The following is a 16,814-nucleotide window of genomic DNA, read 5'->3' as shown; positions in this document are numbered from 1 at the left end:
CCAGCTGGGACGCAGAGCGATTTTACGCAGGGGGTGGGGACCGTGACGTCACAAGTTTCGAGTCAGCTGATGAGTCCAAAAATTTGCTAAATTCCATCTTGATTTAGGAGTACAATTTGGACATGCTCTGAACACATTGGTCATTAGTTACAGCTCACCCCCATTTTTTTGCAATCTGTCCCAATGATACAAATAGGACAAATAACTTCACAAAATTGACAGTGAAACAGATTGAAAGTGGGCGTAGTGCATAAACTACACATCCGGTTCTTGTTTTTCAGGGAAAAAAAGGAGAAAACGACAGGCAAAAATACCCTCATAAAAAAGATGCAAGAAACACTGTGTCACAGATGTTAATTTCTCTGCCGTCATCTAGTGGTGAATATCTGAAGCTCAAGATGACGGCCACGTTTTTTGCTTCATTACTAAGCATTGTGTGAAAGTGTCGTCGTCACACGTTTAATAAGTGATTTGTATGGCTGTCTCACATTTCGAAGGATTTTGGGTTCGAACTAAGTCAATCACCGGACCTAAACGAGGAGACTGAAAGTAGAAACAAACAAGAGTTGTAGCAAATTCCGGGGAATGCATTTCAAATAAAGAACACAACAGTCAACAAGGCATCGACTTGGGTTTCAAACTTTTTTTTTAATCTTCTAACTATTTGAAAGACAAGTTTTATGTTTTTTCCTTTGCCCCTATATGAAACACACTGAGCAACAGTATGAGCAGAAATGCCACATAACCATGTTCATGGGTGTTGTTCATGTCGGAGGGCACATGACTGCATTTCATGGTGTCAATTTCAACCCTTCGACCGATATGATGGGAAGCTCAGAGAAGCTCAGAAGTCTTGTACACACGCTGCCTCCTCTTTGGCATCTTTGTCCGCTGGATTTGTCTTCAATGTTATGTCCTTGGGGACATCTCAAGGACAGAATTAGCCATAATGGACAGGTACAATTTTATTCAGACTGTTTGTATGTTTCCGAAGCTCCATTAACTTGATGATGCGTTTCTAGAATGCTGTTGATGCTTTTCATCCTGATTTTCCTGGGTGTGGCGGAATCTGACGGACCTCTGACAGATTTAGGTAGCTGAACATCACTTTGTAATCCTTTGCATGCACCGATGATATGATATAACATATTTTTTAATCAGAAACTATTGCCGGGAAGCTGGTTTTCTATCAAATGGATGGCAACGCCACCTATATGAGAGACAAAGGAGAGCTGGCGTCAGACATTCCCACTGAGACCTTGTTTGAACTTTCTGATCCCCATCAGAATTTCAGCACGGCAAATTTCAGCTTTACGTGGGATTTAGGAAACGGGTATGAAAAGTGATCTGGAAAATCAAGTTTGGAATTGTTGCTGATGAGTATTTTGTTTATGGAAATGCAGAGAAGTAATCCTGGGGAATGAGCCTGTTGTCCGCTACCACTACGCTTTGTCTGGAAACTACACACTGCGGTTGCAAATTGGAGTCAATGTGACTGAATACACACCTGCATTCGCTGGAATCTACTCCAAGGATATTCAAGTGCTTGGTTTGTAGTGTACTCACATTCTACATGTAAAAATAAATAAATAAATAAATAAATAAATAAATAAATAAATATGTGTATATAATTTTTACATGCATTTTAATACATGTTATATATATATTTGTTAATATATATTTTATATATATTTTACTTATATTTTAATAAATGTTTTTAAGAAAAACATAGATAAACAAATAAATAAATAAATAAATAAATAAATAAATAAATAAATATGAATGTAAATATATTTCAATATATATTTTATTTATTTTCCTACTTTGATTTTAATAATATATACTTATATACTTTAATTAATGTATAAATATATTTTATATATGCAATTTTGATATTTTTTCCTTTTATATTAATATATGTTTTTTAATATATATGCTGTGTTTTTTAAACATATTTTCTATACATATTTTAGATATATTTTTTACATGTATTTTAATACCTGTTGTACTGGATATATATTTTGTTAATATATATTTTATATGTATGTTTTACTTATATTTTAATCCATGTTTTTTTAATAAATAAATAAATATAAATATGAATTGAAATATATTTCTCTCTCTCTCTCTCTAATATATATATATATATATATATATATATATATTATATAGATAGATAGATAGATAGATAGATAGATAGATAGATAGATAGATAGATAGATAGATAGATAGATAGATAGATAGATAGATAGATAGATAGATTTTATATTTTTATTTTACTTTTATTGTAATACATTTTTTTATAAAATAAAAGTAAAGACAGTAAATAATATCCCAATTTTCATCCTACATTTTTAATGAACTAACAAATGTCTCAATTCATTTTCTATAGATGCCATTAAAAGCATTGAATTGAAGGGGCCTTCAAATTACGAGGTGTCTCAAACCTCCGGCCTCGCTTTCCACGTGGACGGAAGGTAAAAGTGACATTTCATTTTCCGAGCTTTGTATGACCTCAAGAAAAAAAAAAACGGAGGTCGCCGTGTTTGCCAGTCCCCCCATGCAGGTATGTTGGAGCTTCCTTCCCCACTGCGTGCCTGACACGACTGGAGGCTGCACGCTGAACATGCTGTACGAGAACACCTTATGGCTCAATCACACCTTCACCTCTACCGGGGTTCACTGCCTGACCATCAGCATCCGCAATGACATCAGTGAGCTACAGACCTCCTTCAGTCTCATGGTCAGGAAAAGCAGTGAGTGAAGATTTGAGAGGTTTTGCTGTGTCATGAGGTGTTTCGGATTAAAACTCATTCGTTTCACTGGGGCCAGTCAAAATGAAGGAATGCGGTTTTATCACTGCTGATGATCTGACGGGCCGAGGAGTATTCGCTGTGTTCAATTGATTGGTTGGCTCTTGTTGCTAAGTTACGATTATGCCCTAGTCCAAGTTAAATATTCTGTGTGGGAAATAAATTAGAATTCAGAATGAAGTCACAGAATTCAGTCCAAAAAAAAAAAACAATAACTTGTATTTTTTGATTTTTTTTTGTGGGGCTAAGACAGCAATTTAACTCATTGACTGCCATTCATGAATTTATTTGGGAATTAAAAATATGACGTAGAGCACCTTTCCCGAATTTGTTCGGGTTTTGTTTTTTCTTACTTGGGTCCCGATAAAGTCTCTTTCCCTTCCACAAGGGGGAATCATTTCCTTTTTTTCCATGTTAACGCTTTGTTCCAGCTTCAGCTGTTGTTAAATTACTATATAAACCAATATGTATGTATTGCATTGACTCTTTTGGACAGCTGCCTTCATTTCAAGCTCATATAACTCCAGACCCATATAGTTTAGGAATTAACTCTTTTTTTCTGATGAAAGGAAAGTCTCAGGTTTCTTACCTAATAACCTGAAATGATGTTCTTTCCAGACAACACCAACATGCTCTTCATCCTGTCCTCTGCTGCTATTCTTGTCGCAACCTTCTCTTTCATCACAGTCATCGCTTGCCACCCTCGATATCACAAAAGAGCACAGGTATGACAAGCACAACACAGTTACAGTACATGGAACCAAAGCTTGCTATTTAAAAAATGTCCGCAAGAGGGCAGGCTAGACCGAGAAACTGAGAAAATACATATTTTAGTCATGCCTGACACTTTTTGGACACAAAATAAGGTTTGTAGAAAGGTTTTAATTTGAAGACCGTTTTTTTAAGTTGACCAGATCTAGTATATCTGCTCAAAAATTTTACACACAAAAGCAGTCTTCTGTCTCTAATTTAGAGCGCACTTTATACTGATTTTTTTAATATGCATCCAGATTAGACTTTAGATTTTAGCAATTGGTATAAAACAAGAGAAGAAATAGGATTTGGCCCATGGGCCACAGATGCTTTTGGAATTCAAGTTTCCATAATGCCAATTGATTAAATTGACATAATTGAGTAAAAATATATATATTTGCGATTGTTATCCATTTTACAGATTGCAGCATCCAGTAATGCTTTGTTCCTGAAGAGACATACAGATGGCCACAGCAACATTATTTTCCACGTGTCCAGTGTTAGAAGAGAAGAAAAAGAACCACTGTGGGCACGGAATGGTACACACTATTACTCATAAACACTCTCACCTATGACTGCTTCTATGTGGCTATTGTAAGAATACCATTGCTTGTTTGGTATAGTTTGGAATGTAAAAAAATAAAGAAATAAAAACTCTGTACATAAAGTATAAGCAAGTTCATACTGTCCTACTGTACGTTGTATCCCGATGCTCTCTGTTGTTTGAAATGAATTATTTAGTTACCCGTGTATGTTCACAAGCAGGTCATAAATCACGTGTATATTACATTGTGGTGAGGACAATCAATTAGTGACCCAATAGCGCTCAGGCTAAACCCCTCATGAATTATTAAGTTTTATAAAGGTCGTTTCAGTTTCAATATTAGTTTTCAGCGCGGCGGGTAGTCGTCGGTGCACACTTTTTTTGTTTGTTTTGTCTTTGGGTGTTTTTTTAGCATTTGCGTCATCAAGTGAATGAAACAAACAACAAGAACCCTATTTGATAACCAAAACAAAAAAAAATAAATTAAAAGAGAAAGCATATTAATAATAAAGCGACAATGTCACTTGAGGACTTTTCACCAGCTGTGATAAAAAACGACACAGTTTTTCAAGTGTCTTTCGAATCACAGCTTGTCCCTTTTCATTAATAATACTGACATTTCTAATGAATGTGTCCTGACGGAGCCACCGTGGGGGAGGCTGTGGTTGCCGTGGTAATATTCAACCTTGACCTCAACTTATGTTGATTTTGAAAGTTGGTGAATGGGAGTCATTTTTATTTAATTTGCCGCTCATGTTAAAAAAAAATCCTACTTTTAAAAAAGTTGATTTAAAATGTTATGTGACTCTGTAAAACTGCAACGATCAAGACACCTTAAAGGACAACCGACACCTCCGGACAAGTTGTGTCCATAATTTGTAAAATGGCTTCAAATGACTTCTACTGAGCATATTTTACAAAGATTCCACCGCATATAGCTATAATTTTTACATTTTAAGACTCGCGCTGAATATTGAGGAAGTCTTGTTTTTGAGTTGATGACGATGGCTGATGTGACGTCACTGAAGGAACGTCCCTGACCGAGAAAGCGACACACAATCCATTTTGGGGACTTTGTTTGGTCTGAAAACTTCATGTGAACCGTGTTGATGGCGAAATTAGAAGGAAAACACATAAATATTGCGATGGTGAATTGTTGTGTGTTGCACCAAGACTACTATTTGATTCTAGTTGACACAAATTCCCAGCAGACAAATCAGCCCATTTCCAACAGAGCTTGGGCGCCATCTTGTACATTTTCTGGGATGCTACATTTCCGTCCAGATGCCAAAATGACACGGAAGGACTTCTTTAATCGATTGCAAACATTTATGCTTTCCTCTTCAGAACTATTTGAATCATATTCATAACTGGATGAGTAACAAGAAAGCATCTTTGAAGCCATTGTTTTGATTCTAGAGCAAGGCGAAGACATCCTTGCGTGACGTCACGAACAAGGGGGCAAGACCTTCTGAAACTTGCCATTTCCGAAGTCATTTTGAAGTAGTTTTGGCACACTTTAACTCATTTTTATTGGTGTTTTTCATTTGACTAAAAATATCAGCCTGCGTGTTTTGGGTATTTTAGATGCTATAAAACGTTTTTCTGATGTCAGTTAGGAAACAAAAAAATGGTGTCGGTTGTCCTTTGAGTGACAAATATGTCCAATGAATAAACATACAACCTCTGACGACCCCGAGATGCATTTGTCTTCTCTTCCGTGGACAAGAAAATGTATTTCAGGTGTGCTGCTTTTCACCCTGAAAGAATTCCAGGACAAAATGTCTGCTCTGTCACTGTTGACCTTTTGACCTCTCCCTCTGTTAAGCGTTGCTAATGCCACCCACGCCACCTGCTGTTAACCCGAAGCCAAGTCAGCTCAGTTAAAAGATCCCTGCTCAGCTTACGCTATATACTACTTATGTCACACCCACGTCCCTTATCATACCTGACAGTTGCCACTAACAGTGGATAAAAAAAAGGCCAACATTCATTTAGGCAGCTGCGATTTTTATTTAGCACACATAATGGCAACATAATTTTTTTTATACATTCAAAACAATCGTTGGCACTTGAGTCCCCATAAAGGCCACATTAACTCATTCACTGCCAGACATGTGCGAAAATGTGTCCACTTCACTGCCATGGTTTTTGTCATTGTCACTTGAATTCCAGGACCCACAAAATATTGCGTTTCAGGACTACATAAACATTCAATGTAGCGTTATCAACTTTGAAATCTCTTCTTTCATCAGAAAAAATAGTTAATTCCTAAATTATATGGGTCTGTAGTTATAAGAGCTTAAAATGAGGGCGGCTGTCAAAAATACAATGCAATACATACATATTGGTTTATATAGCGCTTTAACAACAGCTGAAGCTGGAACAAAGTGCTAACATGTAAAAAAGGGAAATGCCACCCCCTTGAGGAAAGAAAAAAAAATCACCAGAGGCTATTGCCAGCGCTTTATCGGCACCGAAGTATGAAAAAAAACAAAAGCCCAACAAATTCAGGAATACCACTCCATGTCATATTTTCAATTGCCAAATAAATTTGTGAATGGCAGTGAATTAGTTAAAATTCTGAAGAGTTTAACATGCAAAACAGCCATACAAAAACTGAATAGCGCATGTACGTTACAACACAAACCACAAATAAATACGTCATAATTACACAACTAACATTACTAAGAATCACATTGCAAATACACAAAATATACACAATAAAACAGAAAAAGAAATCTTTTAAAAAATGAATCATACCATAAGTATCACTTCACAGGTTTTGTTCATATAAACAAGGCAAAGAGGAAAAACCAAACAAACATTCACAGATTTATTACTCGTGTCCATAGAGAGAGTATTGATCCCCCCCTCATAGAATGCAATGTTTTCTAAGCTAATCATGTCAGGATACAACCTGTGATTGATTTTGGCTCCAAGCCGATTCTCCCGTTAAGCAATAGACATAACATGAGCCAGAACCCTTGAAGATAATCTTCTCTCCTGCTTTCTGCTACCCGGCACGCAACAACGGATCACATGTCAGCAGCGCGAGTCTGACTCTCTTGTACAGTACGTCGAACCTCGTTACGACTTTGTCGAACTGTTGTCAATTTACATCTTCTCGGATGAGCGTCCTTTTTGAAAATAAGGTACAATGTCCTGCTTTAGAATCGCGTTATGCTTTTGCAAGTGCAACAATATACAGAGTCGATCAGTAGCGTTGCTAAGCAATAGAGGGCAACTACAGTACGTGTTGTCCATTTTGTTTTTAAGCAATGTCGCGGCGGTGGTAAGCTTTTCGCAGTTCGCTGTAGCAAAGTCGTTTTCACTATGTTGTCGGAAAAAAAAAAGCCAGTCATTATAAATGAAACTGAAATGTCGCCGCTTGGAATTGAAGCGGATTTACTGTACGTAGGACAGGATATGTGAGACAGTCTGCTTTCGTCAATGGATGTGACGGCTTCGTGTTTACTTTCAACATTTATCTTTTAGCAGACGTGCACATTTCACCATGAGGTCCCTGATCCACTGGTAAAAAGAACATTTTGATTCTCTCCTCTTTCATCTAGAACTGTTTCATACAACAAAGAGGGTACAGAAAGTGCTTAAGATTGAATAACTGTCTGTGTTTTTTTATGTCATGTCACATCATTTGTTATTAGTTGGAGGACACTGATTTGCTGTGGCAACCCAATCCAAATTTGGTCGTTTTATTTGGCATATGAAATTGTGATTGCGATATTGAGGGGAACTAATGCAATATAACTGTCGCGGCTTGGAATCGAAGCGGATTTACATGGTGCAGGAGATGTGAGACAATTTTTCGTCAACCCCTTTACAGTAGCTCCTGTATTTTGTTTTTCTACTTCTTCCTTTCCTTTCATCACTTTGCTGCTGTGAAATGTATTTTTTCTCTCCACTGCGAGACTAATTAAGGCTTATCAATACCAATCCAAATTTACATGATCAAGGTTTACATTGTAAGCAAAACCGGCAAATGAGTGACATGAAATCGTGATTTTGAAATTTCATCGGTGCTGTATGTCATGCATATTAGCATATTTGACAGTAAAGCTGACTTTGACTTTGAATGCTATTGTGTTGAAAATATTATGGTATGTTGAAATGAGGTTCGACTATTTTTGTACAGTAAAGTCTCGTTATATCGATATCGGATATATCGATAGTCCCGGTTATATCGATACTATTTCTATGCACACACGGAGAAAATTACATGTAAACAGGGTCGGATATATCGATAGTCCCGGTTATATCGATATTTTTTCGGACTCCCTTGAATATCGATATAACGAGACTTTACTGTATATGTGTGTGTGTGTCCAAAGATTCTGAGGAGGGAAGCGAAAAACAAGACGACGGTAATACGCAAAGGGACTGTGGACTTAACACACTTGACACCAGGTAGCAAAAAACAGGAAGCAACAAGCCCGTAAGAGTATTATCTAATTTGCACATCCAGTGTTATAAGCCTCACTCACAATATTGCTTTTCACATCCTCCATAAACGGTCTGACATTAATTAGAAATGAATGGACAGAAATAGCAGCTAATTAACAACAACAACAACATCAAAAAGGCAAATGAGATTTCGTTCATGTATTAGGCAGCCGCTCAAGACACATCTCCAAAGGCCTTTTGAAGGCTCCTCTCCCAAACACCTCCACGTTACTCGCCAGCCATGAGATCACGTTACCGGGCAAGTACGACGTGCAGTTAGCCATCGACTGGATCTCGGACGGTTTCAGAACGCGGTCCCAGATATTGACTTGACTCAGTTCCCCCACGAAGGCCTGACCGGCATCAAAGCGTCCACCTACAACGTCCTGCAGACAGTGACATTATAAATAGAACGGTCAAGGGAATATGCTTTAAAGTACGAAGAAGCTTTCGGTTGATAATGTGAGGTGGTTTAAAGTGAAACGACATATTTTTATTTGTTTAGTACTTTGTTTGAAAAGGTTGTACTCTTGAGACATTTATTAAAATGGAAAATGGGATTTATTTACAGACCTTTTCAGGTGCAAAAATAACATCTCAAATATATGTTTTAACTCATTCACTGCCATTCACAAATTTCGATTCGAAAATATGACGTAGAGCGGCATTCCCAAATTTGTTCATTTTTTTCATGCTTGGGTGCCGATAAAGCACTGGTCATGGCCTCTGACAATGTTTCTTTTCCACAAGGGGGCGGTATTTCCCTTTTTCCTAGGTTAGCGCTTTGTTCCAGCTTCAGGTGTTGTTGAATCGCTATATAAACCAATATGTATGTATTGCATTGTATTTTGGACTGATGCCCTCATTTCTAGCTCAGATAACTCCAGATCCATACAATTTAGGAATTAACATTTTTTTTAATGAAAGAAGAGATTCTAAGATTTCTTACGCTGTATTAAATGTTTATGTAGTCCTAAAATTCAATATTCTATGAGTCATGGAATTCAAGCGACAATGACAAAAACCCTGGCACTGGAGTGGTCACATTTTTGCACATCGTCTGGCAGTGAACAAGTTAAAATGGGAAATGGGTTATTTACAGTTCTTTTGAGGTGAAAAACAACATGTAAAATATATATTTTTAAAAAGGGACCCTTTGTGTAATATCCAGTAGAAAAATGAAGATTTTGGAAACTATTTAGTAGGTCCTACTAAATAGGTCAATTATGTATAGCCTACTAAGTAGGCTATACATGATCAGGATTTTGCAGTCGATCACCAATTACCAATAAATTAATGCATTTTTAAGAAAATTAATCACTTAGCTGATCAGAAGATCGATTAATCTATCCAATTTATTTATTTAAATATCTTAAAACACTGGTAAACTTTCCATATGTGCAAAAGGGGGTAGGCCTGGGGGGGGGGGGGGTTTACATCACCCCACTGACCACCCCCATACATTTTATATTATGCCAATTATTTAGTCCTTTATACGCTGTTATATTGTCGATTTATCTGTCTTACGGAATGGGATCTTGTCTCTATTAATCAAGCTATTGCTAATCGGATCTCTGGCGTGTTAGACAAAATGAATTAATTATTCAAATCGAGGCAACGTCGTCAGTTTCAATAACGCGTATCGTCCTGGAGTTATAGTTGTCATCACTTAAATCAGCCACTGCGGTACCTGCTCCTGGCCCAGAATAATAACCCCTGCTGGTTTAATCGGGTGCCACGCTGCCAGGTTGTCCCCCGCCCCTTGCTTTTCTCCATCCTGATAGGCCTCCCACTGTCCATCCCTGGTGGTCCAGGAAACGCAGATGTGGTGCCATCTTCCGTCACGAACCTCCAACGGCAGTTGAGCAACCTTCACAGTTGAAAGCCACATAAAATGGTCGATATTTCGTTTCTTATTTACAAAAGCGGTGATGACTCACCTTGTCATTGATGAGCAACTCGATCGGGTTATTGCCCCATTCGATCAGCACAATTTCATTGGCTTGTCCGGGCACACCGTAGGAGAAAGGTGTCCCGATGCCCGGAGAGGCATTGGACTTGATCCACATGCAGAGTGTGAATGCATACATCTCAGGGAGGCTTTTGATGATGCGGCCGTATAAGTAGTTTGTACGCTGCGGTAGGGAGAGCTTGAATTGTTCAGGGGTCTTGAAGTCTTCACCCCCTGTCCATGTAGAAAGGCAGAAGATAAGATTTTTAATCTAATAACAAGGGATGAAAGCTAAAATACAAAAAAAAAGTCATTAAATTAGCCCATGTGTATGCATAAATTAACCACCTAGTCTGCTTGATCAAAACAGTTGACTAACCCAATCTTGGACAAAATTAACTCAGCGAGCCCACATCTAATAGCCAACTAAAATTGATGCGATAAAATAATTAACTAACAACACATTTTAATGGATCAACGGAATTAACCAACCCAGCCAACGCACCGAGTGGGTTAGAAAGCAAACCGAGGAGTTTTTGGTGTGTACTTAAGATCGCACAAACAAAGCTGAAATGTCATTGGACTGAATAAATAAATAAATGCATAACCAAATAAATAAATAAATAAATAAATAAATAAATAAATAAATAAATAAATAAATAAATACACAAACACATCCACAAATAAGTACAACATGGATACAGAAATAAATAAACAGACAAATAAATAAACATATAAAGAAATAAACAGATAAACAATAAATAAATAGACATACAAATAAATAAATACAAAATAAATACAAAAATATCCAGACAAATAAATAAATAAATAAATAAATAAATAAATAAATAAATAAAAAGATAGATAGATAAATAAGTACAGTACATACATAAATACAGAAATAAAAAAACAGACAAATAAATAAACATACAGAAAAAAATAACAGAGAAATTAATTATTTAAAAATATGTAAATAAAGAAATACATAAATATATAAATAAATAAATAAATAAATAGACAAGTAAATGAATAAACAAACAAACAACTAAATACATAGCCATATAAATAAATACATTTACAGACAAATGAATAGATACATAAATAGATAAATGAATGAATGAATGCAGGAATGAATGCTGGAATGATATCAGGAATGAATGACTGACTGACTGACTGACTGACTGACTGACTGACTGACTGACTGACTGACTGAATGAATGACTGAATGAATGAATGAATAATCTAACATTCACATATTGGTACTGTAACAGTGCGTCTTTTTTTCTTGTTAGTCTCATCCATATTAGCACCAGTTTGCTTACTGGGATCCATTCAAACATATTAAATGTGTTTTATGTTATTTTAATATACTGTATAAGCAATCTTCTTGTCGCATTTACCCATGAAGTCACTTTACCTTTTTCAAGCTCACTTATCCTGTCCACCAGGGCATTGAGCGTACTTTCCGTCTTTAGCCGGTACGCCGCCGTGGCGTTGGACAGCATGCTTTTTTCCTCTTCCAGGTTGCTGACTTTCCTCAGCAACTGTTTTTCCAATTCGACCAGGCGACGCTGCAGCAAGTCACGCAGCTCGCTGGGGAAGGACGCGCCGGATATGTTGGCTCGCATCTGCTGTTGCTAAAGATGGATGAGCAGGAAGTGGACACGGGTGACTAGTAGCGGCGGGAGACGTTTTTGACATCACAGCAGGATTCCACATGCATGTGTGACTGGCTTCCAAATGTCTTCTTTATTGTAGGATTGATTACGTGACCTGCTACCATAAGGCTGTTTTTGTTATTTGTCTGTTGGTGAAATGGATGTCTGCATTTGGATGCTTATTGGGTATAAAACAGGTCAAATGTAATGATAAAATAAGAATTGCTATTTGACCCATTGCCTTATAATAGCTTTTTATTGGTAATATGTGAACAATGATTCGAAATTTACCAAGATTTTTATGTCATCAGTGATTACTCAAATTTGCACCCAATTCTTTTCCTGTTGTATTCATGTGACTTGCACTCTAATCGCCTTTCCGAGCACACTGAATAAAGTCAATGGAATAATTTGACCAAAATTGTACTTTGCAATTTGGGATTAAAATAAACAATTTGTGCCATCAGTCCTGTATCTTTTCTATACAACTCATGGAGGTATGAATAAACAATATGGGAGTTTTAAAACCTAATGTGCCCCAAATGTCTGCACTCTTTTAGGTATTAATTTATCTCAAAATTTATTTTTAGAGTGCGTTATAGCGGTGAATAACTAAATGGCATCCGAATGAGGGTCCACCTTACCCCCCTCTAATTATTTTCGTTTTGGTTACCTAAATTACAACTGTGGCAAAAACTAACCTCAATGTAATATTTCAATTTTCCCATATAATCACAGTCATATTCCTAATCACCATAAAGTTGTTTTCGGGTCGAAATGGAATGGAAAGAAAAAAATGCATGTATTCAATATAAGTAGAGGAACTATTATAAATGATAAAATAAGCATATAAATATCCCAACGTCTGATTTTAGGTGATCATGACATATTTTTGGAGGTTGTTGCCCATCTAATCTAACTTCACACGAAGTGTTGATCCCAGTTATATACACTGAACCGAATTTAAAAATGTGGGCGTTCTAATCTGGTTGATAAATCCAAGAGTGGGCCTTTTTACGCATGCATTGGTGGCATTGTGACAATCATACCTCCAGGTTCTCCAGCCGATCCTTGAGCCCCTGCATTGTTTTGCCAAGATTCTCCACAGTGTCATTTGGATCTCTGGGAACGTCTCCCATTGTGTTTTGCTTCACTTTTCCCCAAGGTGGCCCCTTTTCGTATTTTCGATCATCGCTGGTTGCTGCGCACAGAGACAGTTTGGTGGTCAGCTCGTTGATTGTGCCGAGTTGTTTGGAAATTGTTTCTTTCTGTTGCAGGATAGTATCTCGAAGCTGCATGACGGTGTTGCGGAGTTCCTCTTCCTGTCCCCCGTTGTTGTTGATTTCTGGTAATAAGGTCACCGGGCAGCTCGTGTCGCCGACGAGGGGCACCGCTCTGCAAATGTACCGCTTACCGTCGTCCGCCTGACCGCCGGCTTGGTACCGGTAGCCCAGTGTGCAGAACATCACAAAGAGGTAAAAAAGTGAAAACATACCGACGGAGGATCGCTACAAGCAAATAATAGCGATAATAATAATCAGAACTAACACTATGAATCCATCCAGGCTGTGCGTAAAAGACGCTCTTTAAAATTTACGCACGTACAATGCTGAATGGCACGTTTGATCGAACGATGCCGTGGCTAAAGTAAATCATCGATAGAATGCATTAAGTAGCGCAATCCAAAGTGAAAATCCCTCCAAGGCTGAGTCGTTCTTTGTTCGTGGAAGAAAGGTTAGACGGGGCTCGTTTTACGCTTCCTGGGGAAAACACAACACAGTGTGGTTACTGATCCGACAGTTCCTCTTCAGGGAAAGAGGATTACCAGAAAAAGGGTGTCTATATAACGCCCAGGATTGGATGTAGTAGGTTGACGTAGGCAGCCAGCTGGGTGAGACATTTATTTATCGTTGTGAGCACTTCATTAAGCAATGAGGAGGCACATATTGAAAATGAATTAAGACTGTGATGTGGGGGCGATTGGGGAAAAAAATCATCTTGAGTACAAAAACGTCATTGCTTAATTTAGCTATTTGTGCTTACAAATAGATCAATCATTTTTATTCCAATCCCTTTCATCGATTATGCTGGGAATTTGTATTCATAACTAACGTATCTTTTATTAGTCAGTGGGTGACTTAGCTCGTGGCAGGTGGCAATCTAAGATGTGTACCTTGAACCTTTTTTCCATAGATAGATAGATAGATAGATAGATAGATAGATAGATAGATAGATAGATAGATAGATAGATAGATAGATAGATAGATAGATAGATAGATAGATAGATAGATAGATAGATAGATAGATAGATAGATAGATAGATAGATAGATAGATAGATAGATAGATAGATAGATAGATAGATAGATAGATAGATAGATAGATAGATAGATAGATAGATAGAGTAGGCGCTTCTGCAAATATAGTGAATTAAACCCAACCTTACCCATTAAGATTATAAATGATTTAAAAAAATGTTCAAGCCATAAATGTGTTAAAAATGATGATGCCAAAGTAGTTTTAGGTCAATTTGTCTTCCAACATTAGACTTGAAATGACTAAAGCGTACAGTAAACTGCCAATCCATGTCTCTCAGTCTAAACGTCATTTTGTTGCATAAAAAAGAGCACAAAACAGCAAATAAGTGAGTTTCCAGAAAGAAAGAAAAAAAAAACCGGACAGGTTCCCAATGCCTGTGTGCTCATGGTGTTTGGACTTTATCAAATTAGATTTTTTTTCTCATCAAAATCACCAACACAAAACTAGTAAGGAATAACATATAGCCATATAGGTGCTTAGGCTCAATTGTAAATGCACACACAGGAGTGAGGATGCATGACATAAACAATTAGCAGCATCTAATCTCAATAAATCAATAAATCCTGGTGGGCAGACTGGAAGACACACTGCTGTGCATTGAACGTGGCTCAGTAACACACATATGGATGCACATACATTTCGGCTCTATGGGGATTCTGAGAATTGAAATATTTTTGAAATGATTGTAACTGTTGCGGTTAAACCGGTATGTGACTTTTTTCAGATGATTATAAATGAGCTGAGGGCGTAAAAGTACTCACTAATAGGTCCCTGCTTTAAGGTTGGGGGAGTAGTAGACTACTCCCTGATGATAATCTGATTACTTCTTTTGTTATGTAATTAGACAGACAAAAGAAGTAATCAGATTAACTTGTTAAGTAATCAGACAGACAAAAGAAGTAAGTAGTGGTCTACTGCTCCCCCAACCCTAGAGCAGGGACCTATCAGTGCAGAGGTCTAGCACTGCCACCTCTGCCCATTATCGATATATATAGGGCCAGAGTTACCAGCACAAATTTAGTTCGCTGATGAAGCTCTTTGGATGAGGAGAAAAACGTCCGACATCTTTTAAGAAGTACAGATGACGGCTGAAGAAACCTTTTCATCGAAAACACATTTTTTTTGTGTTACAGTCAACATCAACCAATATGAATACGACGAAATCTCAAATGTGTATATTAACAGCTCCAGGTTGTTCATCACTTCTGAGTGCCTCAACAAAAGGGTTCTCACCACGAGAGACATGAAATAAAAATGGAAATCAGTTTTTTTGTGTTACTAGGTGACCAAGACAAAAAGGTAGATGGGTTCAAGGGGGTTCTTTTGCAGTTCGTGATTGAAAACAATGATCCAGATTTTCGTTTTAAATAGTTTTCAGAAAAAAATAGGGCGACTTATTAGCCTGTTCAAAGCACAGGTAGCGGTTTATTATGCAGACCATGAAAGGAGAGAAGCTTTTGGATGTATGAATAGGTTTTCAGAGTATTGTCAGATGACGGGAAAGTGCACTCCTCTCTATGTGTGATCCAGCTACACTAAGAGGTCGTCAACAGTCTGTATCACCGTGTTGAGAAAAACACGTCTAATGGACACATGGGCGGTCTTTTATAGATGCAGAGCAGGTGTTTTTTTTCTTCAACCCTCTTCCAAAAAAACTGATAATGAAACAAACAAGAGCCTTGCAATAAGCCTGTGATATGTCTCCTTTGGCAGATAATCATTACCTGTGGAACTGTGTGTGTTTATGTGGGGAACGGGGTCATTTTAAACTCATTTTAAACATATGTGACATTTAGTGAAAGAATATTCTCTTCTGAAGCCTCTTGCTCGTGGGTTAACTAAAAGGGACAACTGCTAATTAAAGCTCACCAGCAATGCAAGCAGGGAGACAAGCTCTTGGATATAACTATAAATCAAGACTTCATTATTGTCTCAGCTTTTACAAAGGCAATTAGATCGTGTTACCCATTAGCCTGGACAAAAGAAGACTAAGGAATTAATCTTTGAAATAACAGCAAAAAACAAGAACATTTGGTGCACATGTTTAATAGGGGATAGATGGAAGACATTGATTCGCTGTGGCGACCCCTGAAGGAAAAGAAGAAATTTAATAGGGGATAATGTCAAAGATAAAGTGATTAGACAATAACATGACTTGCAATTGATGACTAAACAGCTTGCTTCTCTGTTGGTTACTGCACACTGGTTAGTCTGACGTTATTCATTTGCCAATTGCTAAAATGTTGAGTTTTTAAATCGATCAATTCAGCAGGTGGCTAAGAAACGACGTTTTGAAGACAATTTGCAGCACTGT

General features: G+C 37.4%; 2 protein-coding genes across 4 annotated transcripts; one reads left to right on the top strand and one right to left on the bottom strand.

Moving 5' to 3' along the window:
• Nucleotides 1–842: 842 nt before the first annotated feature.
• On the top strand, nucleotides 843–4,599 carry tmem130 (transmembrane protein 130). 3 transcript variants are annotated; one of them, XM_089015785.1, is made up of 8 exons: nucleotides 843–957; nucleotides 1,023–1,093; nucleotides 1,162–1,333; nucleotides 1,404–1,549; nucleotides 2,393–2,477; nucleotides 2,554–2,714; nucleotides 3,432–3,538; nucleotides 3,988–4,599. In XM_089015785.1, exons 1-8 carry the CDS (start codon nucleotides 950–952, stop codon nucleotides 4,123–4,125), a joined length of 888 nt encoding a protein of 295 aa, XP_088871911.1. In that variant the 5' UTR covers nucleotides 843–949; the 3' UTR covers nucleotides 4,126–4,599. The 3 variants fall into 3 exon arrangements, with proteins under 3 accessions (XP_088871911.1, XP_088871912.1, XP_088871910.1); XM_089015786.1 differs by having other exon boundaries at nucleotides 2,554–2,743; XM_089015784.1 differs by having other exon boundaries at nucleotides 2,554–2,756.
• Nucleotides 4,599–13,975, bottom strand: LOC148887202 (neuronal pentraxin-2-like). The gene is made up of 5 exons (XM_089015783.1): nucleotides 13,233–13,975; nucleotides 11,943–12,162; nucleotides 10,515–10,759; nucleotides 10,265–10,444; nucleotides 4,599–8,960 (listed from the first exon to the last, which is right to left on the bottom strand). The coding sequence occupies exons 1-5, from the start codon at nucleotides 13,674–13,676 to the stop codon at nucleotides 8,730–8,732; spliced, it is 1,320 nt and encodes a 439-aa protein (XP_088871909.1). The 5' UTR covers nucleotides 13,677–13,975; the 3' UTR covers nucleotides 4,599–8,729.
• Between the last annotated feature and the right edge of the window lie 2,839 nt (nucleotides 13,976–16,814).

This window comes from Hippocampus bargibanti, linkage group LG15, assembly GCF_051943395.1.
Source record: "Hippocampus bargibanti isolate YZ-2025 linkage group LG15, ASM5194339v1, whole genome shotgun sequence".
Classification (NCBI taxonomy): domain Eukaryota; kingdom Metazoa; phylum Chordata; class Actinopteri; order Syngnathiformes; family Syngnathidae; genus Hippocampus; species Hippocampus bargibanti.
Note: the sequence above shows the minus strand (reverse complement) of the source record. Positions and strands in the feature narration are given on the sequence as shown.